This window comes from Ornithodoros turicata, chromosome 2, assembly GCF_037126465.1.
Source record: "Ornithodoros turicata isolate Travis chromosome 2, ASM3712646v1, whole genome shotgun sequence".
Classification (NCBI taxonomy): Eukaryota; Metazoa; Arthropoda; class Arachnida; order Ixodida; family Argasidae; genus Ornithodoros; species Ornithodoros turicata.
This window is the reverse complement of record NC_088202.1, coordinates 39,430,650-39,456,678: the sequence shown is the minus strand read 5'-3', so window position 1 is coordinate 39,456,678 and position 26,029 is coordinate 39,430,650. Positions and strand designations below refer to the sequence as shown.

At 46.6% G+C, this 26,029-nt stretch overlaps 1 protein-coding gene across 3 annotated transcripts in view; it reads left to right on the top strand.

Annotated features, from left to right (window-relative positions):
• The window catches only part of LOC135385300 (ras-related protein Rab-27A-like), a 106,182-nt gene extending 83,110 nt beyond the window's left edge, over positions 1-23,072 (top strand). For 2 of the 3 annotated variants that reach the window (XM_064614529.1, XM_064614527.1), the window contains exons 2-5: positions 5,252-5,427; positions 17,885-18,048; positions 18,125-18,491; positions 22,592-23,072. In XM_064614529.1, the coding sequence (XP_064470599.1) occupies positions 5,260-5,427; positions 17,885-18,048; positions 18,125-18,479 (687 nt within the window). In that variant the 5' untranslated portion in view covers positions 5,252-5,259 and the 3' untranslated portion in view covers positions 18,480-18,491; positions 22,592-23,072. Of the gene's footprint in view, positions 1-4,466; positions 4,516-5,251; positions 5,428-17,884; positions 18,049-18,124; positions 18,492-22,591 lie in introns of those variants that run through there. The other variant, XM_064614530.1, reaches the window with a different exon arrangement.
• The last annotated feature ends 2,957 nt before the right edge of the window (positions 23,073-26,029 follow it).

Below are 26,029 nucleotides of genomic sequence, written 5' to 3'. Positions count from 1 at the left end.
GTGGCCTTAGAAAGGAACTCTGAGTCTGTAGAGCATGGCTATGCCATGCAGCTTTCTAGAATGAAGGCGCGCAAGACATGAAGACGTAGTCTCGTTTCGATATCTTGCATAATCATTTGTTCAAATTGCGGAAAGAGGGAGAAAAGTAGCAGAAATATACTAGAACAAGAAAATTTAGCAGCAGCAGAACGTAGAATGGCAGCACGATAATCTCGTGCCTATATACACCACTCATAAAAGGGGCATGGAAAGCACATATATCGGCCACATATTTTTTTTGTCGCTTGATATGAACATGCTGCCTTCAGGGACTGTCGCTCAAAATATTTCCTTTCGGAAGCGCATATAGTTTACAAGAGAGGATGTAGGGCGGGTATCTCTCCCAGCGCCTTCTCGCTTGTTGTGGCGTTACATCATCCGAGCATTTCTGATTGGCTGCTGAGAATCGTCTGCCGGGGAGCTATACTGCCGATGAGCAAGGCGGCCGGTCGACGCACGGAAGTTCGTCTGCTCCGCTTCAGACGCTGGGCTATCGGCATCAAATACAACCGCAAAAAGAAAGAGAGAACAAACAAGGCACGCATCTCGCTACTGGGTGTATGACGTGACGTCGCCGACTGGCAGCCAATGGAAGATGTTTTTCTGATCCACGAGACTGAAAGCTCTCTTGCGCACCAGGATTGCACGCTGCACTTTTTGCACACCCGTGTACTCTTTGTGCGAATATGCGTCCCAGAGCTTGTAATCCTAACTTCTTCTCTCCCTGAAATATTTTTACGAGCCCTTCCATGCTCCTTTAAGCTGACAGCTGCTGGGTGGACGATGGTAAGTATCCAGTATTGCCTGTACATCAACATATTACCAATAAGGACGACAGGCGATTTCAATCTTCCTTCCAGATACTCATATAGTCCTGACTTTAGGACACATAGCTAAACATTACCAATTTGTTTGTGACTTGTAACCTTGCCTATAGTTGAGTAGCCGAAACTGTTGCAGCACAAAGCAATTCACCAACGGTTAAGGCACTGACAGCACTTTCCGACCTTTCACAGAACGTCATAAAACGAACCAGCCATCGTTCGCGCGCTGCTGAGCGCTTCGACATAGGCACGCTGACGACGCTGTAGAGGGCACGAAGACAACTACGTACTATGGCGAAAGCCATATTCTCTGGGTTGCACGTTGATACAATTTCCGTTCCCTGTCGCCGAGTCCCTTTGATCCTCCTTCATCCGCAGTTTTATTTATCCGCCGCCTGTCTCTCAGCGTCCATCGAGCGCCCTATATGCACGGTTCGCGCCAATGTAACTTTACTGCTACGGTTTTGTGTTTGTGATTTTACGAGTATAAGCTAATACAGTTCCCTCCCTAATGCCATCTCTGTGCCGAGCCCGCTTTACTGCTTCTGCAGCGAAAGCGAGCGGCGCATAACAGCGATGGCGCTGCTTCCTGGCTTCGGTTATGTGGCTTCACCCTGCAAGAAACACGGAGGCGTCAGTGGTAAGAAAATCACTCCGTAGGAATTGTATGGAAAAGAAAAGAAATAAAGAACCAGAAAAGAATCCCCGGGAAATTGCGAGGCTTCTCCGATTTCGGTTGGAATAGGGGGCGGTCACGTGACTGAGGTAAATTGCCTGTTGCGCGGATGGAGAATGCGAAGAACGGTGGAAGGCCGCCTTCCACAAAGAAGAAGCCGTTTCTTCTTGGTCGAAGAAGACCAGACAAAAGAAGTGAGCTCTCGAACGCTCTCTGATTTATGCACGGGGCTGTATGAAAAGATGGATTCCAACTGATGTAGAAGCGCAGTGGTATAAACAGAGGTGCGGTGCAAGGATAAGTCGCACATATCGCACTCACTCTGTGATCGCTGCGAGAAATATTCGGCCAGAAGAATGAATAATTCATTATGAAGTAATGCACGCCATTGTTTCTAAATGTGACTGGTGCGGAGACGAGTTTCCTATAGGCTATAGCCAGGATATGTAGGTCTACTTGGTGAAGATATTCATGTCGCTTTTCAGACACTGCAGGTGCGAGAATCCACTGAGTTCAAGACCATTCGATGATATAGTTTTAACGTTTAGGGAGCTTCCCATTTCCTAATTCGTCCCACGAGCCCATCTTAATTGCCGTATAAACCTGTACTAAAACGCATTAAAATAGGATTGCATTACATGTTTTATCATCGCAATCCCTTTGAAGTATTTGTGTTTACCTTATATACTCAAATAAAAAGTCCTTGAGTCCATCGTTAGATAAGTGCTAGAACATGCAACCTCGCCTTCATCAACGTAAATAAAAGATGAGCGATATAGCTGCACACATCAGTGCCTGATCCATGGCATGTGGAAAGCTTCCATTGCTTTCATCCGTGACACATGGAGTGCTCACTTTTTTGCCATGGACTACCCAGTTTTGCCATCGGAATTATCTGTATTGCCACAATATAACACAATGCTACATTTGTATGATCACGGTGCGGTCACTGGATGTTATAGACCTGTCCTCGTTTTTGTTTGTTAGCGAAAATACATAAGCTCAAATACTACAGTTAGTTGTGCTCATCCGACATTCTATCTGTGCGTTAATTCATCGAGCTTTCCCGCGTCATCGACAATGTATGGGAAGAGTTGGCCACAATATGATAGAGACCAGCGGAGTGCGTTCTTCTCCCTGGGATGCTGTAAACGATTTAATAGTTACGCGTCAGCTTTAGAAGATGCTTTCATTCATTATCATACAAGCTCCCAACGCGGTTTCTAACCAGCTGGCGCATTCATCCAGAACGGTGCTCCCCGAGAGCCGTTCGAGGCGAACGAGCTGTTCACAGCGAATGCTCAACTTTCCACTTGCTGGAAGCAGCCGCCATCTTGCTTCGTGATGCCAACGCCAATCGGTCGAACCGACTGACAGCGTGGTCGTTTGAGCGAAATCACGCTCCTACAACTAATGCGCATGCGCGACAGTCGGATCGGTCGTTTCATACGGGCTAAAATATCGCTGTTTCCTCTAATGATAACGGAATTGCGGCAGGTCAAGTAAAAAAACACAATGTTTGATAGAAAGTAATGGCTCTTCTGTAAAGCTAAGTGCTTTCAAGTTACTGTAGGCAGTGTGAGTTGCTGAGGCGTATGTCCGTCACGAAAGTGTTTCGCTCCTTTGTACTCTCGGAGCGGGTTGGAAGCTTTGGGTGCAGACACCGATCCCAATGAAGCAAGTTTGAAGTTTGGCATTGGCAGTTGCGTGGGACTGCCTGCCTAGCACTAGTTGATCCAAGGGGATGAAACTCGCGAGTTCCTTTGCGGGCTAAAGTGAGGCGCTGCGAGCTTTTTGCGTCATCAAACGTCAAAATTTTTACGTCGAAGCGCCCGTTCTCTGCCGTCACCAGCCCATTGGTTCCTGCGGCCGCTCCCCCGGTATGCGAGCGCTCATTGGTCGGTTTGAAATTATAAACTTTCCGTGGCGCGCGTAAGCGGGTGGCGCCGCGTCGGCGGTGCCGGAGCAGCTCGCCGTAAAGTTTCGAAATATGGTGGGTGCAGCAGGGACGCAAGCAAAGCATCTTTGCCGGTACCGCTTTGGATGGTTTTTAGTGTCCGTCGATACCGACTCTGAAAAACTCGGAGCCTCTTGGATACTTCTGCAAGTCAATTCACTGATAGATAAGTGGAAGGCAGGTCTGCTTCGCTTGCTTGGTGCGACAAAGATTCAGGAAGGACCAATACTGTGTTTTTCCGCTACCCACTCGATGACAGGTAAGTCAGTTCCTATTCCATTCTGCCGCTTAGCACAGCATAGCACCACACCTGTTGCATATACGCAGCATTTCGGCCGGTAGAATTTTTGGTTTTCACGCTTCTGATCCCTGTTCTGGTCTTTCTTGCTCAGGTATCATCTAGGTACTGCTCAACTCATATCTGCTTCAGAAAAGCATCTGCATGGATACAGTAGAATGGATAAGCCATTCTGAGTGGTTGGAACATCATCTTTCGGCATAGCAGCTGCACAGGTTCCTTTGTGACGGGTCAGCCTTGACATGTGACACTACACAAGCAGCAAAGAACATGTTTTCTGTCATGTTGGATCTGTGAATATGTGTGCCTGTGCAGTCAATCTACTGTTGTTCTACTGTGAAATCTTCCACGTGAGACGTCAGCTAACAGTGAATGCGAAGTTGCTTCGGCATATTACTCGAACTTCAGAAACAATGTTCATGTCATGTTCGTGTTTGGCGCAGGTACAGCAGACCTCATATGTGTGATTTGGAAATATCTATTCCGAAAAATAAAGCACCTTGTGTAACAGAAACAGCAAACGCTTCCGCGTTTTATTTATTTCACTCGATGCGAACGAAAATACACAATCACCCAGAACCGCCAAAGCGAGGGAGAGGGAGAGAACAGATGAGAAAGGGAAAGCACCGTCAGCGTCACAGGTCACCCAGGGAGACAAAATAAAACAAAGCAAAAAGCTACTCTGCCGAGGCCCAACGATTGGCCCGACGTCAGAGGTCACGTGAGTTTTTCCCAACAATAGAAATATACTACACGTTCATCCCCGTGGTTGATCCTGCTCTTCGTTTTTAGGGCGAGAGCAGTACTATTTTTGAAATGTGATGTGGGCAAGCTTTCGCTTGTCCCATCCTACAGTTGGCAGTACGACTGCCTGCCTAGCACTAGTTGATCCTGCTCTTCGTTTTTAGGGCGACGGCAGTACTATTCTTTTAAATGTGATGTTAGCAAGCTTTCGCTTGTCCCATCCTACAGTTGGCAAGACGACAGCTTGGGTCCTTCAGCAAGACGGGCATGGCACCTGTTCTTCGTTTTTTCGGCGATGCGATCTTGTTTTTGTAATACTATGCAACGTGAATCAATAAGAAGATCTGCAGAAATGAAAAAGCAAAAAGAAGAGAGAAGTAATATCTGTGGTGGATATTAAACCGGATAATGATTTATTATTACACGGACTCCCCGTTGGCGTTATCACGAAAATATTGGCGCAATATGGGCAAAATGGGCTTGCCAATATGGGGAGTGCAACAAGGCTCCATATTGGTCCCATATTGGATCAACATTGGCGTGCTGCTTGGGGTACTTCCCTCTTCGCGGATCGACACCGACACTTTTCCTTGAAATGACCGTTCTAATGCTAACGCATTAAAATTGAAAGTGTGACATATTGCGTATCTCGGCAGGCGTCGTCAGGTAACAGAATTAAGGCACTTAACGCGTGAACATCTTCTGTCATGCAGATGTTGAGATGAGCCATGGCAACAGCAGCACTACGGACTATGACTACCTCATTAAGTTCCTGGCCCTGGGAGACTCTGGAGTGGGGAAGACAAGCTTCCTCTACCAGTACACTAACGGTACCTTTAATAGCAAGTTTATATCGACGGTGGGAATTGACTTCAGGGAAAAGAAAATAGTAAGTACTTTTCGCTCTTTATTATGGAGGTGTTGGCGAAGTGAAATATTTGCTTGCTTTGCCGAAGTCAGTGCCGGATTTAACGGGACTATTGAAACATGTTTATGAGACCGATACCGTAATGTGACGCCGTCCCTCCCGCGCGCCGGGCGGTCACCAAGGGCTCACCGACCGCTCCCTGCTTGGACTCGTCTTCGCGAAAGGGCGCTCACTGATTGGCCTTGCCCGAGTGACATTTTCACCGATTTCCAGGAAGGGAATTTCGGCATATCCTCAACACATGTCGTCTGCTCTTACCTTGCATTACATCAAAGAAGGAAAACTAAGGAGGGAGCAACGCCGTTCCCCTATTCTTTCTTTTTTTTTATTTTTTTTATTTTTTGCTCTACGTAGGTGTACTGGGGTAGCCAGTCCGATTTAGTCGTGACTCACCTACCCATTTTTTTCTTCTATCCATCATCAACAGCAGTAGCAGCACAGCCGTTTGTTTCCGAATCACGAAGGTGTAGTGGAAGTGATGACATATGGTGCGAGTCATGAGCTCAACAACAACTACATGTATGACGATGGGACGAGTTGATGGGTGAGGTGGGATGAGCACGTCATATGAGCGGAGCCGACCAATCTGCGGTAAGACGTCGCCACAACTGGGGCAAACGATTCAGCTGCCACCGTAGACGGCCATAGATGCGAGATACTAGCGACGGACAAGTGATGCGATAAATTTCGTAGCAGTGTCGCTGCACGCTGTGGACTTTTGGGAGAAACAATTACGCGTCAATTAAGCTACACGATTAAGCTCCTCTGCGAGCTGCGGCGAGCTGGGAGAGGAGAATCGTTTGCCCCAGTTGTTACCCCTCACCCAAACTTCCGGAAGCGCGCCGAATGACGTCACACTCACTCCTTATTTTTCTGTCCTCCTTGCATTATATTAAGTTCCGCAGAAGCTACTCCACTAATTCACTTTGGATTTTAAGAGTTATTGTCAGTGATGGGCGGGGGGGGGGGGGGGGAGCGCGAGGAGTAAAACGGCATTATAGTTGACCCGTCTTAAACCATCAGCCGCATCGGTCACCTTTCAGAACCAGCTGTCAAGAACAGGCAGCACTCCGGGACAGACTTTACCAGAGGTGCAGCTGATTTGGTGTTGGACACCGATTTCAGTATTCAGGAGCTAGGAATGGCGATTCGAGCGTCCCGCCACAGATCAGCACCTGAGCCGGATGGAACACCGTACTACGCTGTAGCACATCTTGGTCCTGTAGCCCTTAGAGTCCTGTTGCAATTTATGAACAACCTCTGGAACCTGGGTACCCTACATGAATTCTGGAAAATGTCCCAGGCAATACAAATACTGAAACCCGGGAAGCCACTTCATGGCCGGTTTCAGGACTGCACGCGATGCACGATGGACTAGACCTCATTTCAAAAATTGAGGGGAAACGTCCACATGGAGGGATGACTGCAGCCATATTCCCAGGCACAAGTTTAGTCATGCCAAGACAAATCCATCCTCAAGTCATGCTCATCTCTAGCAGGGATTATGCTCGCTTAGAGCATTACGATGGATAGTCACTTACCTAAGCGGACGGGCGGTGTTCCGTGCGCTGTAATGTTGGGGACACTCAGAGGTACAGCATAACTGCTGTGGTACTCAAGGGACGTGTACTCAGCCCCATGCTCTTTGATGTCGTACTGGCTGCTCCACCATCCCTGCTGCACCGAGGAGCACTCATCAGCATTTCTGCAGATAACATATGTCTGTGGTCTTCGTGGAAGCAGTGGCTAGCGCTCTGTGCGAACCTCCAGAATGCACTTAATACGATTTCCGATTATATGACCCAGCTGGGAATGGACATATCGTTTGACGAAACGGTACTGTTGTCATTTACTAGGAACTTCCGTAATTCTATCTTCACATCAACGGCCAACGCGCACGAACAGTGTCTCATCACCGCGTTCTCATTAGCCAGATATTGTAGTGACGTCCTTGTCCTGCTCAGCGGAAGTATGCCGTATCAAAAAGAAAAAGGACTCCAACATAATGTCACGCGCTGCATCAGTTTCTCCCGATAGGCCGCGCCATCGAAGTATTTTCTGGGTCTATGTCCACTATGATACGTCGATGGTGGTGTATCACAACCCAATTTTACACGGCCTGTCCACCACCTCAGAGTGTGTCCTTGAAAGAGTGGTGACCAAAAGCACCAAAGACTGCAAGGTGTTCATCGGTCTATATCAAACAAGTTGTCGATTGCAGGGATTAAGGGAATACGGGTGGCAGCCCTCCGTGTTCATGTGCCGCTTGGGCATTTCATTCGCCTGTCCACGCCGTATACCATACGCACCACGTAGTTGAAGCTACGTGTAACTCCACTTCCCAGCAGGCTAGCCTGCCATACCATGCACTCTAAGAAAAAAGGGTGTGAAAAGGTGGTAACATCCATAGTTACCACCTAGATCAACATAGCGTCTGATAAAGGCTGAAAAAGGGTGGTAAACGCAATTATCATATATCCAAACTGCTACATAAAGGCGTACGCCCCCCTCGCTCACCGAATCAGAAGTGGTAACCGTATCATTCGTGGCAGAGAGTGAGGTAACAGGTAGAACTTTGCGACCTTTTAGGCGCAACATATGCGACAACTATTACCTCCTGAAAGGTATAACTGCTCCACCCTTTTTCCTGAGAGTGTGGTCTGTACCCAGACATAAACACATTCCTAAGTCCCGTACGCCTTTGTAGAGTAAGGCGGCTCCCAGCGTTGGTACCACGGCCCCACGTATACCGAGAAAGAAACATGTGCCTACCTGTTAGAACTAGACGTCCCACAGGGGGGCGTTCGTGACCCCACACTTTTCAGTATACCAAAGGCGTTGAGAGAGATATTGGTTGCAGGATAATGTCGGCTTCCACGCAGCAAGGACCTTTTCCAGAGCGGAAAAGCGCCTCTAGCGGGAGGAGTCGGAAACACGGTTGGTGGCTCGCGCGACGCGCGGTGTCTGCACATTTGGTCAAACGCCGTGTGATTGGAGACATCTGATCGAACTCCGTTTGGTCGAAAGCCTGTTGTTCGACACCGTTTGTTCTAAATACTTTTTTTCGAAGGGAGTTCAGTGTGTTGTTCACACCTATTTTTCTGTAACTTTTGACGGTACTCTCTGAGCGTACGGAGCAGGCAACCAGTGTCATCTGCTTTCTTTCTTTTTTCTTTGCTTTTTCCGTTGAAGGGGGGAGACCACGGGTTATTTGCATATCTTTGTCTTTCACGAAGAGTACAGTTGAATAGAACAGTGTGGAACAATCCGGCGTACCAGTAGGACACATATTGAAGAAAATGGCCTCATGTTGAGCACAGCCAATAATCCGTGCTTCCTCTGGGCACCCTTCTCATTTCTGGCGGCATATTTAAAGGGAACGATCTGGAATGGGATAGCCATATATGCGCGAAAGCCACTTAAAGTCTGTGGATGCTCAGAGGGAAATTTCGCCATGGTTCAACGAAAGATATTGAATTGTCAGGCATATAAAACCTTCGTTCAACCTTGTTTAGAGTATGCATCTGCACTGTGGGTCCCTACACAAGCAGGCTATCAAAAAAGAAGAAAAGAAAAGACAGTACAAGGATCTGCTCCCCGGCTTATATTGTCTAGGTTACGAAGGACTTCTTCACTAACATGTATGTTGGAAGAGGAAATTTAGATTCACTTGAACATATGTGCAAAGTAAATAGACCAAAACCATTCTTTCTCCTATACAATGGTCAGTTAAATACAAACATTAATAATACGTTGCTAAAATTTGTCCACATTCGACGCGAATAAATCATCAAAAAATGTCATATAATTATTTTATTTATTTATAAAAATATTTATTATCTGACATCAATTACTATTTGACAAAGTGTTGGGGATTATGGGGGAAAATCATATATGGCATGTTTAGTCACTATGTGTCAGAGCAGAAAAACCTATCAAGTGGTCGAACGGGCTAGGGTGAACAACCCAGGCTCTTTGACCGCTTTTTGGACGTGAAAAAGTGGGTTAGCATGAGGAATGTGTTTATGGGCAAGTTTATGGCGGATGTTCCTTCAGGTAACGGCAAAGAAATGTGGAACAAGGTCCATGAGGGCCTAGTATACTTTTACAAGGCAGCAGTCGTACCAGACACATTAAACATCTCTAGGGTTTCTGTACACAGAGTGGGTAGGGTGTGTGCCCTTTCAGCGGTACAAGAATGGCTTTTATGTGGTTGACGAACAAAAACAACCCATGAAGCTGAAGATAAGAAGGCTAAAATAAGGCAGCAAGAGCTACATGCACTTGTGCAACCAACGGCAGCGCATCGTTTGGTTGCATTTTTCGCACGGAATACGCGAACCAAAAGCGCCCCGGCCGTGCTATTCTGACCACCGAGAGCCACCAAAGATGATGGCGGCCGCGCGGCGCTGCTCGCGCATGCGTCGCACGTCCAACTGGAAAAGGTCCAATTCGTCCAACGCATTTGATACAACAGCGGGTGTGTGGGCATGTGGTAGGCAATCAGTGCCCCTTAGACACTGGTTGCAATACGCCACAGAAGCGGTCTCGCATTTCTTCGAAGAACGAACAACAACAACAAATGAATCGTGACTATGACATGGGGTGATTCGAAGAACGACACACACACACACACACATACATGGGCGATGGGGTGGGCGATTCACCGCCGCTGAGGCGGTACACTGCCCTATTTCGCATTGGGGGAGGATGAAGGGATGATGATGGGGCTTTCAAAGAGCCGTCGCCAGACCGGTGGAGCACAAGTACTCCGCCAGAAGACGAAGGCCCTGCGTCTGGTGAGCAGCGTTCGACCACGGACCGAGGATCTTCGCTAGGTTGAACGGCCGCGAAGAACGAGGCATGGATGTATCTATTGAAAAAACAGTGTATCTCCCTCGGTTATATCTCATAAGGCCCAAGTGACCAAAACGTCCAAATGTTCATAAGACCCGAAAAAAAATTGGGCCTTATGCGCATTTGGGTCAAATGAGCAGGACAGGATAAGGTGTCCAGAAGGCCCTAACGCCCAGAAGGCCCAAATGGTCAAATGGCCCGAAAACTAGATAGGAAGACTAACAGTGTATTTTTTCGACCGTATTTTTTCGTGTATAAGCGCCGTTATACATTGAAAGAAGTTCTCTGAAGAAGTCCTGCGCGTCATCTAATGTCATCATATGCGCGTCATCATCCTGCGCAGGACTTCTTCAGAGAACTTTCTTTATATATAACGGAGCTTGTACACAGAAAAATGCGGTACTTTTATCAGTGCGAGTTATATGCGAGAAATACTTTTCTGTAAAAACGCTTTTCAGGTGTGACTGCGCAGGAATTCCACACTTTGCCGAGAATCGCTGCAGCTTGGTATTTCGCTCGGGACTGAGATTTATTATGTTCCATCAAGGTGAAAAACCGGGCGTGTTGGTGTTGATCTTGCATGACGAACTAGCACTGGGAACGGGACAGAGAGAGGAGACGACAGGACAGGTGCTAGACTTCCAACAAAAGAATTTATTGGCAACATAGTACTGCATTTAAATATGACACTCAGAAGGTTAATGTGTCATCCACACACTCGTCATCCTTTTTCTTGTCCCACGTTTTTAGGAATTTGACTTCATTATCAAACAGAGTGATAGAAGCCTGACTCACACACTGTTGCTCACTTTTCCTTATTTCAAATGCCTCTATTATTTCTCTGGTACGCTGATCACAAGAACGACCTTTTATCGTCGTCTCCGGGAATCTTGGAGAACAGCCACACGTGTTACAATGCACCGACAAGTGACCGGACGGGGTACCCCTCAGGGTTGCAGCATGCTCCCTTAGCCTAATGTTTAAACATCGCCCCGTCTGGCCAATGTATGATTTACCGCAGGTCAGCGGTATCTCATACACCACATTTGCCTTACATGGAACAAACTTCTTTTGGTGTTTTATGCCACAATGACCGACATTCCTTCTATGGCAAGTCATATTACACAATTTCCCTAATTTTTCTGGAGCAGAGAGTGCCACAGGAATAGAATGCCTATTTGCAAGTTTCTTTAAGTTATGGGACAATTTATGCATATAAGGAATGACAACCGGTACCCCTACAGGTCTGTTCTTCGCCGGAGCCTTCCCTCCCATGATGGTCTTTATCAACGTCTCACTCACATTGAATATGAGTTCATATGGATACCCAGCATTTCGCGTTCGATCAATCTGTGAATCATATGCCTCTTTTACACGGTGGAAGCAGGACTTGCGCAAGGCAATATTTAAGCAGTTACTCAAGACAGCTCTTTTTACAATCTTTGAATGAGATGAGTGGAATGGTACTAGCCCTTTCTTGCTTCTGGGAGCATAACACCAACATACATGTTGACCCTCAAGGTGTATCCGGATATCAAGGAAACGCAAATATCCGTCGACTGGTACCTCACTAGTGAAAGAAAGGCCTCCCCCAAACTCATGGAACATCCCAACAATGCACTTTTCTTCATCCGACATAGCAACACTGATGTCCTTCTTGCGATACCACACCAAATAGTCATCTACATATCTGAACACTCTCACAACCCCAAGAGACGACAGGGCATCATACAGCCTGTGGTCAACATGCGAGAGAAAGATGTCACTAAGAATTGGTGCCACACATGATCCTATGCATACGCCCCCTTTTTGGATGTACAAATGTTGGTCGTCACTAATGTAAGTTGCATCTAGGTACATCCTAAGTATCTCAATGAAATTTTCTACCGACATGCCACACTGATTCTGAAATCGTATTCTATTATTGGCTTCAATGCATTCCGTCACGGTCTCTAACAACGCAGCCTGTGGAATAGAATAATACAAATCTGTAACATCAACCGACAGGGCATGAAGGCCGCTCGCCTGATCACTCGACAGAAATTCCAAGATAGGGGCAGAGCTACGGATTAGATACGCGTCGTTCAATTCCAGTTCTTTCAGATGCTTCTGGAGATACAAGGACACACACTTCTGCCAGGAATTTCTCTCAGTTTCTCTCGGTTCAGACGGGGCGATGTTTAAACATTAGGCTAAGGGAGCATGCTGCAACCCTGAGGGGTACCCCGTCCGGTCACTTGTCGGTGCATTGTAACACGTGTGGCTGTTCTCCAAGATTCCCGGAGACGACGATAAAAGGTCGTTCTTGTGATCAGCGTACCAGAGAAATAATAGAGGCATTTGAAATAAGGAAAAATGAGCAACAGTGTGTGAGTCAGGCTTCTATCACTCTGTTTGATAATGAAGTCAAATTCCTAAAAACGTGGGACAAGAAAAAGGATGACGAGTGTGTGGATGACACATTAACCTTCTGAGTGTCATATTTAAATACAGTACTATGTTGCCAATAAATTCTTTTGTTGGAAGTCTAGCACCTGTCCTGTCGTCTCCTCTCTCTGTCCCGTTCCCAGTGCTAGTTCGTCATGTTATTATGTTCATCAAGCAGTGCCATTTTGGACAATTGCAGTCGGTCACTCAGTGGAATATGCTCCTTCTGCAGCGCGCATCTCACGTGAACACAAACAATGCGCTTCTTCCGCCTTGTGAAATGTTGTCTCCAAAGAGTTCAGTTACAGAATCAATTCGAAGGTGTCCGCCTATTTGATAGAGCGCCATTTGGTCGAACGGCCCCGAAAAAATGGCCCCGGAAAATTTGGTGACGGAACAAATGGTCTCGGAAAAAATTGCACCGATGGGTTAGAGCGGAACAAAATGGTCCCATGCGTAGGCGTGGTTTGCGACGTTCAGACCATTCCCAAAATCGTACCTTTGGTAGCACATCTGGAAGAGAGAACGACGAGTAAACCCTTCTCTCCTATGCAAATTTCCTCCTGAACCCCTCCAGAAATATTTTTTTCTGGCTACGCTACTGCCGTGCCCGGCTTGGATACCTTCGCAGAAAAGCGCTACATATTGTGCGTCATAGCAGTATTCAAGCGAAAGTTGAAAAGCTTTTAATGCGGCAAACGAATCAGTTGTTCAATAAATATATTAGGCACAGAGCTTACCAATCTGTACCGAGTGAAATATTGAACGCTGTAAGGATTCAATGTTTATTTGTATTTTACTTTTTGTCACATTTATATCTTATTTGCTTGAAAATTTGATTCTTCATTTCAGTACTTTTATTAGTATTTTTAGTTCAGTTACCTTTTTCTCCTCTGTCGCATTCAGCATTTAATTAATATTGCGCATATGTGCAAAGAAAATACAGTATCTAGGTCACTCCTAGTCTTCCCTCCTGGTTTTCGGGCCATATGACCATTCGGGCCATATGAATACTTTGGCCTTCTGGGTATTTCGGCCTTCTGGACACCTTACCCTGCCCTTCTCATTTGACCCAAATGCTCAAAAGGCCCAAATTTTTTTCGGGTCTTATGAACATTTGGGCGTTCTGATCACTTGGGCCTTATGCACATTTGGGCCATATTAGATGATACCATCTCCCTCTCACCCGCAGGCGTCTCAGTACCGTCGTGCTCACCCTGCAAGGAGAACCCACCAAGCGAGTCATTACACACATATTCCTTTAACTTCACTTTTGGCAAAAGGGCAAGGGTACAGGCCAGCTGGTACATGGTGAAAAAATGGAACCCGATGGAAAATGGAATCCTTTCTCGGGTTCCATTTTTTCCTTTAATTTCTTTTTCTTTTGACTTCCTTTAACTTTAAGATTGTTCACTTCAGAATGCTGACCTGGACAACGGAAGTTAAGCGCCTGAACAGCAAATGCAGCGCCTAGATGAGCTTAATGAAATATCTCGGACGTAACCGTTGGGGAAACACGCATACTTTTGCAGTTTTCCACAATTCGCTGATCAGACAAAGTACATCCTAGAGCCTCCCCTCATACAGAAGATACACACACACACACATACATTGGATGACGATGAGGTGGGCGATTCACCGCCGCTGAGGCGGTACACTGCCCTATTGCGCAGAGGAAACACTCAAAGCACACCGGAAAAAGAGAAACCCGACGCATCTGAACCGACTCATCACCAGGCACACTCAGCACCACTTGGCAAAAAAATAAAAAATAAAATAAAATAAAATACCAGATCGCAAAAAATCTGTGCTCCATCAGCATCTTGGAGCCACACAAAAGTTTCTTCCAAAATGCATAAAGCGCACCCTTACTCGTGATGAGGCACCGTGACTTCTGCCGACCATGGCCGTCAGGACTAAGGTCATCGGCATTAAAAAGAAAGCTGATCCCGTGGCACTAAAGTGACTTGCACAGTTGCACTAAGCTACATGGGAGAATCCCACCCGTCAGCAAAGAATATTTTTACAGATGGTTCTGCTGCAGCAATCGGTTCGAGCAGCGCAGTTTACGGAGAAGACATCTCGAAAAGCTGCAGGCTGTCACACATGACATCATCCACAGCAGCTGAACTGCATGGGAAGAAACATGTGCCTACTTGCGTCCGAAGGCAATTGACTGAGGAACTAGTTACATAGCATATACAGGGTGTCCCAGAAAACGTGTCATTGAATTATAATAAAAAAACTACACCACCTAGAGTCATGCGGTCAACGGCATTTGTTCTGACTGGGTTTTTGCCACCTCCTCATGTGAATATCGTGTAACGTAAGTTTAATTATGTAAATTTTTGCGAGCTTAAGTCGGAAATTTGCCTAGCAAATGCCACTTTTTTACCCCACCAATGTGTGTCTAATTTACTCAAATTAATGACAATTGACAGGGATATTCAGGAGCTATCCCATCGGAAAAAATAGCCGAACATAATGCTCTACGGAGGTTGCACAGAATAGCGCACGATGAATTTTGCAGCGCAATCTTTGTCAGTCCGACGAAAGGAGGTTGGAAACCCAACCCACCTAGGCATCGCAGAAAGAGATAACGCAGGCATGGCTTATCACGTCCGACTTTCGCTGGGATAATGCTTTCCCTCTCCCAATTTTAGGAACTGTTACTTTTTCTACTATCACTCTGTGGGCTGGCTTCGGAACCTCCTTTCGTCGGACTGCGAGCGATTGCGCTCAAAAAGTCATCGCGCGTTATGGTCCTTTGCTCCGAAAAGCATGATATTCGGCTATTTTTTCCGATGGGATAGCTCGTGAATATCACTGTCAATTATCATGAATTTGAGTGAATTCGGCACGCTCTTCATATTGGTGGGGTAAAAAAGTGACCTTCCCTTGGCAAATTTCTGAGTTCAGTTCGCAAATATTTGCATAATTAGACTTGGGGTACATGACATTAACTTTGCAAGGTAGCAGAAACGTAATAAGAACAAGTGCCGTTGACCGCATGATTCTAGGTGGCGTAGTCTTTTTATTATAATTCAATGACACGTTTTCTGGGACACCCTGTAGAAGGGCGCACGGTAATCTGCACGGACGGCCATATATTAGCTATAGTATCCGCATGTGCCTTCGTCGTACGCCTGATACGCCCATACGTCTGATTATTGAATGCGGTTTGCCCCACGCAACATCGTCGACAGCAGCGGAGTAACGTGCGTGTATTGCTTCTGGCTGCGTGGAATGCATAGTGTCGGCGCACCCACAGACCAAGTGTGTAATACGTGCGTCATAGAGCATACAGTCCAGTCGACGATAGCAGCAGCAGCGGGCCAGATAGCAGCAGGCCACATTAGCCCGACTGGACAGCCCACCTTTTGACCCTTTGACGCAACAAAGGTCCTGGGACCTTGGACCTCGACAAAAGACTTTACAAGCCCTGCGAGCGTTTGTGCAGTTTTTACAGACACCAAGCTGGTGGACAGTGGCGCAGCCAGGGGGGGGGGGGGGGGGGGTGTTGAAACCCGTCCCGAAACGATACCTTTGGTGGTGCATTTGGGAGAGGGAAACGAGGGTCGAATCCTCCTCCCCCATGTAAAGTTCCCATCGAACCCCTCCCGAAATATCTTTCTGGCTACGCTACTGTTGGTGGATGTACTGTGACTGTGACTTTACTGTGACTAACCATGCGTCACGTGACATGCGACCGTCTGCCATTTCAGTTTTATCAATAAATCGGCACGCGACCATCCTGCTGAAGTTTTCCAATCCTTTATCTCTTAATTACCATTTGACTTACTTTTTTAAAAGTTCAAGTTGGGAGTAGATTTACACGTAAGTTGAGTCAGCCAGTTTGTGTGGCGACATACTGCACGTGCCGCAGGGTATAGGACTGCGGATAATTTCGACCACCCGGGGTTCTTTTGACGTGTGCCGGAAATCTCTGACACACGGTGCTGGAAGCAATGTTTTACTTACTTTATTTCGTCTCGAAGTATGCTGTTATGGTTCTGTTTGTATTTCCTCAAAGAATTCGCGCTTTCCAGCATCGCTCCTTTATGGCGAACTTCGTGTGGTCATTTCCTGGCAGATTCCTTTCTTTTCTTTTTTTTTCTTTTTTAGCTAGATTCCGAGCAACTGCGTTTGCTTGGTCAAAACGTAGCAATCTCGTGTGTTATCGTGGCGTTAACCGGGATTTGGCATTTGGCCAATAGTTATCGCGAAAGCGGCGGGTTTTTCTTTTCTATTTTTTTCCCTTTGGGGGTGTGGTGAATTCAATCTCTCCCTATTAATTTTTTTTCGTCAACATCAACATCATCGTGGCGTTTACTGAACGCCAGGAATTTGTCAGCTAGAACTTTCTCCGCCCGGCCTCGAAGCGACCGGGCAGCAGATTACCCAACTATATCCGGTGTCGCCACGTCCGCACCGCGAGCGTGGCGAGGGCCCTTATTGGTCCGCACGTCGAAGTTCAGTGGGTTAGCAGACGACGAAACCCGAAGACGAGCGACCCTTGATCAAAAGACAAAGACCGCGAGATTCCTTCAACTCATGGACTCATATATGTTCGTGTGGCAACGGTCACGTGATCCCGCGCAGGCGTCGGCGTAGCAATTTCCAAGCGCTAGGCCGTGTTGCCACGAAATCACCACCCGAATCCGCCATTAGTCAGCTCGCAGCTCGGAGGAGCAACAACTACTACTACTACTACTACATGAATGACGGTGGAACGAGCTGTTTTACCGCAGCAGTTGCGATACCGAGGAATTTTATGTGAGCACATCGACATAGTAGGCGGTAACTATGTTTACAATGTTGATATCATGGCGCCACCACCCACATATTTTCTTTCTTATTTCGCGGAACTGTTCTAGTATTATTCATCTATAGGTCATCTAGGACGGGGACCTTTTTATTCACAGTTGCTTGTAACAAATTACAGCAACAAATACAGGAACTTCGTACAGCGTACGTGGCATAGAGTGTGGTACCAGATGCGTAGCATGATTCACAGGCATAAGTCGAACGTTCATGAACGTTCTAAAACGACATGTTCTCCTGTGCGTAAATCCTCCGACGTAAGTGATACATCTCTCTCTCTCTCTCTCTCTCCCTCATTTTTACTTACTAGACATACCGTGCTCCTGATGGCGGAGGCCGCAGCCAACGCATTTACATGCAACTCTGGGACACCGCTGGCCAAGAGAAGTTCCGCAGTCTCACGACTGCTTTCTTCAGGGATGCGATGGGCTTCTTACTCCTCTTCGACCTCACTAATGAACAGTCTTTTCTTAGGTGAGACACGTGGTACACCTTTAGTAACGTTAACCAGGAAGATGATATTTCTCAAATGAATGCTTCCGTATCGCAGTATTCGTTCTTGGCTCGAACAGCTGCGCACCCATGCCTACTGCGAGAGCCCCGACGTTGTGCTTTGCGGCAACAAGGCCGATATTGAAGATGCCCGAGCTGTGAGCGAAGAACGCTGCCGTTCGGAGGCTGCCAAGCACGGTTGTCCGTACTTCGACACGAGCGCAGCCACGGGGCACAACGTGAACCGAGCCGTCGAGACGCTTCTCGACCTGGTGATGCGCCGCATTCAGCGCACCGTAGACCGAGGCGCTCTGCCAGCAGCACGTTCGCCCGGGGACGAAGGAGACCCAAGAAGGCGCCTGGAGGAGGCCGATGGACCGCTTAACAAGCCAGGAAACGGCTGCAGTTGTTAGTGTTAAGCCCGGGTAAGTGAACGAGCAGGTGTGCGAGTCCATCCACGAGATGTGGCCTATCGACTGCGGCAGAGCCGTCCTGAGGCACAACTTCCCCTTGGGGCATGACGACCGTGAAGCCCCCCCCCGCAGACCATTGTCTAAAGGTTGCATCGTAGCTCATCATGGCGCATGTGTGCTCTCTATTTCTAGCTATGCGTATACGACTGGTAATTGACGATGGTTGTTATGGACTGGTAATTGATTCTGTTACATAGATGCTCTGCATTACAAAGAAAAACTATAACCGAAAAAGAACGAAAAGCGAAACGTTGAAATATGAATTGGGAAATGTGAACTGAACGGTGAAAATTCTATTGCAAACACTGCAGTGAAAATTCTCTCGGCTCCCGTTTTATTACCCAACCTAATGGGTTTCGAGACCCCCGTCGTCTGCCGCCTCCTCTGAGGAGATGGCCTGGGCCGGCTGCCCTATAGCAACCCCCTCGGATCGGATCTGGACCGCGCGAACAACATTTTTTTGTGTAGCAGCGAACTTGCATTTCAAAATAAGAGTGGCTACTGTGTCCTTTCCTTTTCTGAGCGCTCGTGGGTTTGACTGATATATCCCTGGCAGTACACTGTGCTGAAATTGTCAGGCTGACCGGTAAAGTTGTACTCATAAGGCACAAACCGTCCGGCTGTGTGTACTCGAAATTTGAGGACATTGTGCGCTTTGAAACCGTTGTCAGAAGCATCTGTGTCATTTGCTACCGTGTATTCATATGAGCAACATCCCCCAGAATATGATCTCAGTTGTCTTGCGACGTAAACACGGAATTATTATCCCCAGAATATTCCAGCGGAAGGTGCGAGAAACGTCATGGCTGTCCGCTGCCACATGAGCGCTCAACGTGATGTCTTTCCGTGTTATTCTAACTACGGGGAATATCCTGCGGCTCATCCACAATATATCCCGTAGCACAGCAGACGACAGAGCATATGGTGTCGTCTGCTATATGTGCACAATGCCAACACCACCTAGGTAGAGAAAGCCTGCTTACTCGTCGCCATGACGTAACAATTAAGAGTCAGCCAATGAGGGTCGTGTTTTCAACGGCCGTAGCCAATCACGAACGTGCTTTCAGCGGTCGTGGCCATGAAGACGAACCACCGTCGTCTGCGAGTTGTGATTGAACGTCCCCGCGTACTAAATGGGGACACTTGGAAATAAAGCGCAAAACGGTCTCAATCTTTCTCAAAACTTATTTTCTGGAAAGCGTCTTGCACTTTTTGTCTAAATATTTAGGTCTGCAGTTTCCAGGTGAGCTGCAATCATTTGCGGGTTCTTGAATTCGCAGAACGGCGATTCGCAGTAGCAGACGACTTCTGACTTTATATGTCCACGTAGCGAAGGGGGGAGAGGAGGCAGTAAGCAGGTCTTCTGTAGGTGGCGTTGGCAGTGCGCCACACCCGATATTGCGGCCAACGTCATCTAGATACATAAAGCCTGTTTAATGCATCTTATCACTCCTTGGCGCGTATACGTATAAAGTCAGCCAATCGCCGAAAGTGATTTTGAAACACAGGCTTTCTGTATAGCTACCTGATGGCGGCTCGATTGTCTCCATGGCTACGGCCGCTCAAAGCACGCTCGTGATTTGCGGACTCTTAATCGTTATGTCACGTCGTTCAAGTGCTTTGTCTCTATAGGTATTTTTGTTTCGGCGCAGTGCGAATGCTCAAGATAATGGAACATGATGGAAAGATTAAAGAACACAGTTCACACAGCCAAGCAGGCCAGTGTGAACGAAGACGTTAACATGTCCTTGAGTCTGAGGAAGGTAAGCAGAGAGACGAACACGCAACGAAGTGGACAAGACGGACTCAAATAGACGGACTAGGTCCGTCTTGGTCCACTTCGTTGCGTGTTCGTCTTTTTGTTTACCTTCCTCAGACTCAAGGACATGTTACCCGCTTCATGATGGATTGGGCACAGCTGTGAAAGTATTTCGTGCATATCTGCAGCCCTTTCAATTGATGATTTTTTTTTTTAATATACAGGGCGTCCCAGAAAACGTGTCCTTGAATTATAATAAAAAAGACTGTGCCACCTAGAAACATGCAGTGAACGCATTTATTTTTACTAGGTTTTTGCCACCTAGCTCCTGATGTGAGTGTCATCTAACTTGAGTTTTATTATGTCAATTTTTACGAACTGAACTCGAAAATTTGCCAAGTAAGGGTTGCTTTCTTACCCCGCCAATGTGAAGCGCGTGCCGAATTTACTCAAGTTCATGATAACTGACACGGACGTTGAGGAGCTATCCCATCGGAAAAAATATCTGAACATCATGCTTTTCGGAGCGCCCAGAGTATAGGGCTGGACGCAGAGATAGTAGAAAGAGATAAGACAGGGATGGCTTATCGTATTCGGCATCCGCTGGAATCATGCTTTTCCTCTCCCAGTTTCAAGAACTGTCACTTTTTATACTATCCCTCTGTGAGCTAGGTTTCGCAACCTCCTTTCGTCGGACTGCACGAAGGCGCTCAAAAAGGCGTCGAGCGCTATGCTCTGGAGGCTCCGAAAAATATGATACTCAGCTATTTTTTCCAATGGGATAGCTCCTCAATGTGCCTGCCATTTATTAATACGTGAGCATTAGAGTCCTCGCTACGAAAGAATCGCGGCGTGGTCTGTCTGTAGCCACGGCGCGGCGCGCATGCACGGTGAGTGGAGAGAGAAGGAGAGGGCGCGTGGAGTGAGCGACGCGGCGCCGGGCGCCGGCGCGTCCGCATTGCAGCTGTGGTGGTCGACAAGTACAGAGCCAGACGTGTCTGCGTGGGCGCGCCTGTGTTATGAAGGTTATGAAAGCTCTGCGAAGAAGGTTATGAAAGCTCTGCGAAGAAGGCTGAGGCTGCGAGACGGCGCCGCCAAGCTGAATCGGAGGAAGGCCGAAAAGCTCGTTTGGCTGCGGATGCTGTCTTGCGATAGCTCTGTGTAGGGTCGTGTGGTGTGAACTCGAATAAATTCAGCACGCGCTTCACATTGGTGGGGTAAAAAAGCGACCTTTACTTGGCAAATTTTCGAGTTCAGTTTGTAATAATTAGCATAATAAAACAAGTTAGATGACATTCACATCAGGAGGTGGCAAAAACCTAGTAAGAACAAATGCCGTTGACCGCGTGATTCTAGGTGGCGTAGTTTTTTTATTATAATTCAATGGCACGTTTTCTGGGACACCCTGTATATACGTTATTGTTAAAGCACATGCTTGTGTTAGGGAACGTTCTTCCTTAGCAAGCCACGAACTTAGTAACAGAGTACCCAGTTGACTACTAACCTAGTTCAGAGTCAAACAAGCAACTGTGTTCAGAACAATAAAAATCATTACCACCATACAAAGGTACAAGGTTCACATTAAAAAAGGTTCACAATATGTGCTATGCTGCATGCTATGTACCATTGAACTTGTGTGTGCATTAGTTTCTTCAGGTCCTGGTAACCTTGTAATTGTACTTACGAGGCGTTTCTGGTACGATTGCTGCTATAAGACGCTACAGAACTTCCGTCCCGTCAGCAGCTTTTCGCTTTTTCTTCCACTAGAATAATCCGTGGGGATTCCGCTTGTGTGAATACACCGCGGTAAGTGTCGTACAAGATGTCCCGCACATGACTGTCGTACAAGCTGCCTAGGTATGAGAGACACTATCTTCCAGGAGCGAAATTCACGAAAATTGTCCGTGATGGCGTTATGTTGGAATGGATGGCGGAAGGTTGAAAATGAAATGCGCACGAGAATGAATTTATATTGAGGATTGCGAACTGATTTTTGTGTCTTCGATAAAGAATTAAGATACTGGCGTCAATCCCATTGCGGTACCAGCGAACCGATATAGGGCCGTTTGGCCCAGTGGGACCGCTTATGCGTCTATCGTAACACCTGGCGTTTTCCGCTTCCCCGCTCTTAGCGGTTTGTTCACCGAGTTGCGTATTCCATATCTTACTTTATGACATACCGCCTTCTAACAACAACAACAGATATATTCTGATGATGAAGTGGGGAGGTTTTCCACTCTAGGAGTGGAGCACTACCCTATAGCCTAACTAACCTACATTTTGACGTGCGCAGATACCACAAGTGGCACTGGCTGATGGAGCCTGCAAGTAGGTTGATGTGGCACACATTTCAACTGCATCCAAAAGAGAGGCAAAGCAGACCCGGCTTCATCGCTCTCATCATGCCAGTCCTCCAAGCAAGAAATACTACAATGGGGCATTCCAAATGAGGGAGCAGCTCATTTCCACGCATTTATTGACTTCACTCATTGTTGGTGTTGATTCCACTGCAGCTTGAGGTTGCAGATATTTATTCTATGCTACCGTTGCTCTCGAAACATCTTACGGTCATCGTTACTCAAACATTGCACAACAGTCTGGTTATAGCATAGCAGAGATATTCGCCTTTATATACACCACAGCCTTTCCAGCTCGAAATAAAAGCCGTTATTGCAGGTAATAGGAGCTTGTTACACTATTAGATTAGTAATGTTGTTATGACAGTTCTGATCCACAAGGTTTCTGCCGTCGCTGAAACGAAAGAAGAAGAAAAAGAGAGAGAGAGAGAGAGAGAGAGAAAGGAAGCTGTAGGGCTCATAGGTCACAGGAAGTGTTGCCAACTGTTGCTGAAAACAGCTGCTAGATTTAGTTGCGCAGAGCGTGTCTTCGACGGATTCCAGGTCAGATGGAACTCTTCAGTAGAGGTGCAGTAGCGCTATAATAAATGGCCGACCTGCGGAGTTTATCGTGCCACGTTCCTCATTCTATGCGGTCAATTTTTTTGCCACAGCTGTGTAAGACCTGAGTGCACGTCTGCAGCCGTTTCATATGATGAAGAAAGAAAAAAAGCCTTTAAAAAATAAAGAATTGCTTACGCACATGCTTGTGTTAGGGAACGTTTTTCCTTAGCAAGCCATATTTCGTAATAGAATACCCAGATAATTACTAACGGTTCATTACAAGTTCTGAGTTAAACAAGCAACGGTGTTGAGAACTGTTCACCATGCGTTTCATTGCATTCGCGCATGTGCTGAGCTATGTACCATTGAACTTGTGCATGCATTAGCTTCTTCAGGTCCTGGTAACTTTGTAAGTGTACTTATGAGGCGTTTCTGGTGCATACCGTGGACATCGTGCAATCGTGATTGATCTAGTCAGTGACACTATACTGCCATGGAGAACCCGATAATTCCGCTCTTCATGGCAGAATTCGTTTGCTTATAGACCTGTTGCTTATAGACCTGTTCAAAGTGTGCGTATTCTGACTGCCACCCAAAGTATTGCTCTTTTGTTAGACAGATGCGGCTACGTGCACTGTATCAAGAACCACAGAAATAGCGTTGTCGTTGTAAGAAAGATACGGTTGTGATTACATGCGACGAGTTGTGTGTTATGACCACAGAATCATTTTCAGTGACACGGGAGCCATTGCTATGCCCACTACATTATATTTTTCCCTTTCGTATGACTCCAAGATTATTGTATAGTACAGGGCGTAGAAAATAAGCGAAGGCGCCTTTTAGCAGCGTTTGCACTTTAGTGGCTTATGCCGCTGGAGTTTACATGTCACGAGTTGAAACATGTCTGCATAAGGTGAGCTATATAGTTTATAGATTATACGTCAAAGAAAATGTCTTGCAACAAATTACTACACGAGAACACGCAGACCACACTTTCGCGAATCTCCTGGAATTCATTCTGTGTATGCCAGTATACATAGCGTACCCATAAAAAATATTCCGGAAGGGGTTATACGGGAACTTCACGTGGGGAAGGGGATTTGATCTTCGTATTCCCTTTCTCAAACATACACCCAAAGGTAAGAATTCGGGGGCTTTCAACCCCCGAAACCCCTTCCATATACGTCACTATATGTAAGTTTAAACTATACCACACGAAAACTCTCTTGCATGGAGCCTCTTTTGAGGAAATGGGGAATACGCGCCTTCTGCTCGAAAATCTAAGCTGGGGAGTGCCCATTCCAATAATCAGGAACATCATGCAGTGGTCGTTTGCCTGATGTACATGACGTCATCCAAACAGCCGTACATTTTTTTTTTCAGCATCGTGTGTTCTAGAAAGACAGCTTACGTTTGTTTCTGCCCTTGCAGACCAGCACACGTCTGTCCTTCGTGGGTACCTGCAGCAAAAACATCGCAGCGTGCAGTACACTTAGGCTTTGGTACCACTCCTTTTGTGCCTCTTTTGTTTTCTGCTTCATTGTGAATACCCTCGTACCTATTCTATTATGCGCAAATTTTAATTAGCACTCTTACGAGTTCACCATTAGGAATAACACTAATGGAGGGATTCCCGCTCGTACGTCAAGTGAAACAGGGTATATGCACCAGTGCAGCTCATTTCCACAAATATCCAAGTGCTTTTCCGACGCATGAGTATCTCGATACGTGTTTCTAATCACACAGGCTTAGATTTTAAAATTTCGATGCCACGATAGTTACATTTACAATGTCCGCAGTTCGCGGCGCGCTAGCTGTTGCTGTTCTGAAAGGGGCAGTAGGAATATCGGCTTCACTTCCAGGTTACGTCGCAAGCCGGCCGTTATGGCAACTTTCAGTGTAACCAACGAATGAAACTCGAAAGCCCCGAGCTAAATTATCGCATTGCGAAAAAAAAAGTAAGAAGCACAAAGTTGCGTTGACTTTCGAACTGCTTTAGCTTGACTATGCCAGTGATACGCGGGTGACTGCGACTTACTTCCTTCAGGTATACTATCCAGGGATTTTTCCCAGCACCCCATGCACGCGCATCCGTAACACCACCCAAACTCTTACAATACCCCTCCTTCCCCTAAGAAAAAGAAAAACTGTCAAAGCGGCCAGAATACCTGCAAAAACACATAAGAAAGAAATCCCTGGAGACTGGCAGGTATGTGCATGTGTCTCAGGTATGTTACCAAAAAAAAAAGTTCCTCGATGGCGGCAGCCGTTCCGGAAGTAATCAGCGGGGGATTTTCGTGAAACACCTGGTATGGAAGAATGTAACCCACTTACGAATCCTTCTTCGGAAGCCTATGGTGGACACACACCGCAGACATGAACAGGCAGCCTGGAATCATTGCTTTAAACCCTGCATCAAGAATGCAAAGTTCCTGTAGTTCCATATACTGAAGGCCATGCAGCGTTTGACCATCATACAATTAATAATCTTTGGTGACAATTACGGAGATCGTGGCGATTTCCACGCAGCAGGTTCCCCACGTTCTGTATGTGGTCTCGTGAATCATGTACCTGTGGCCTTCCCAGAAATGTTGACGTACGTCTTTGGAACTGTGTCTGTACCTGGATTATTCTTGCTGAGATATTGTGGTTGTCAAATACACTGCCTCCTGTACGTATATGAATGCCTGTTGGATCTATAAAGCATTTAAAGGTCAATAGAAGTCTGAGTTTTATAGTTCCAGTATAAACCCGGATACACAAAGCAAACACATACCACCACTCAAATCCAGGATTCATGTACCCTACCATCAACAGCATACTTTTTAGCT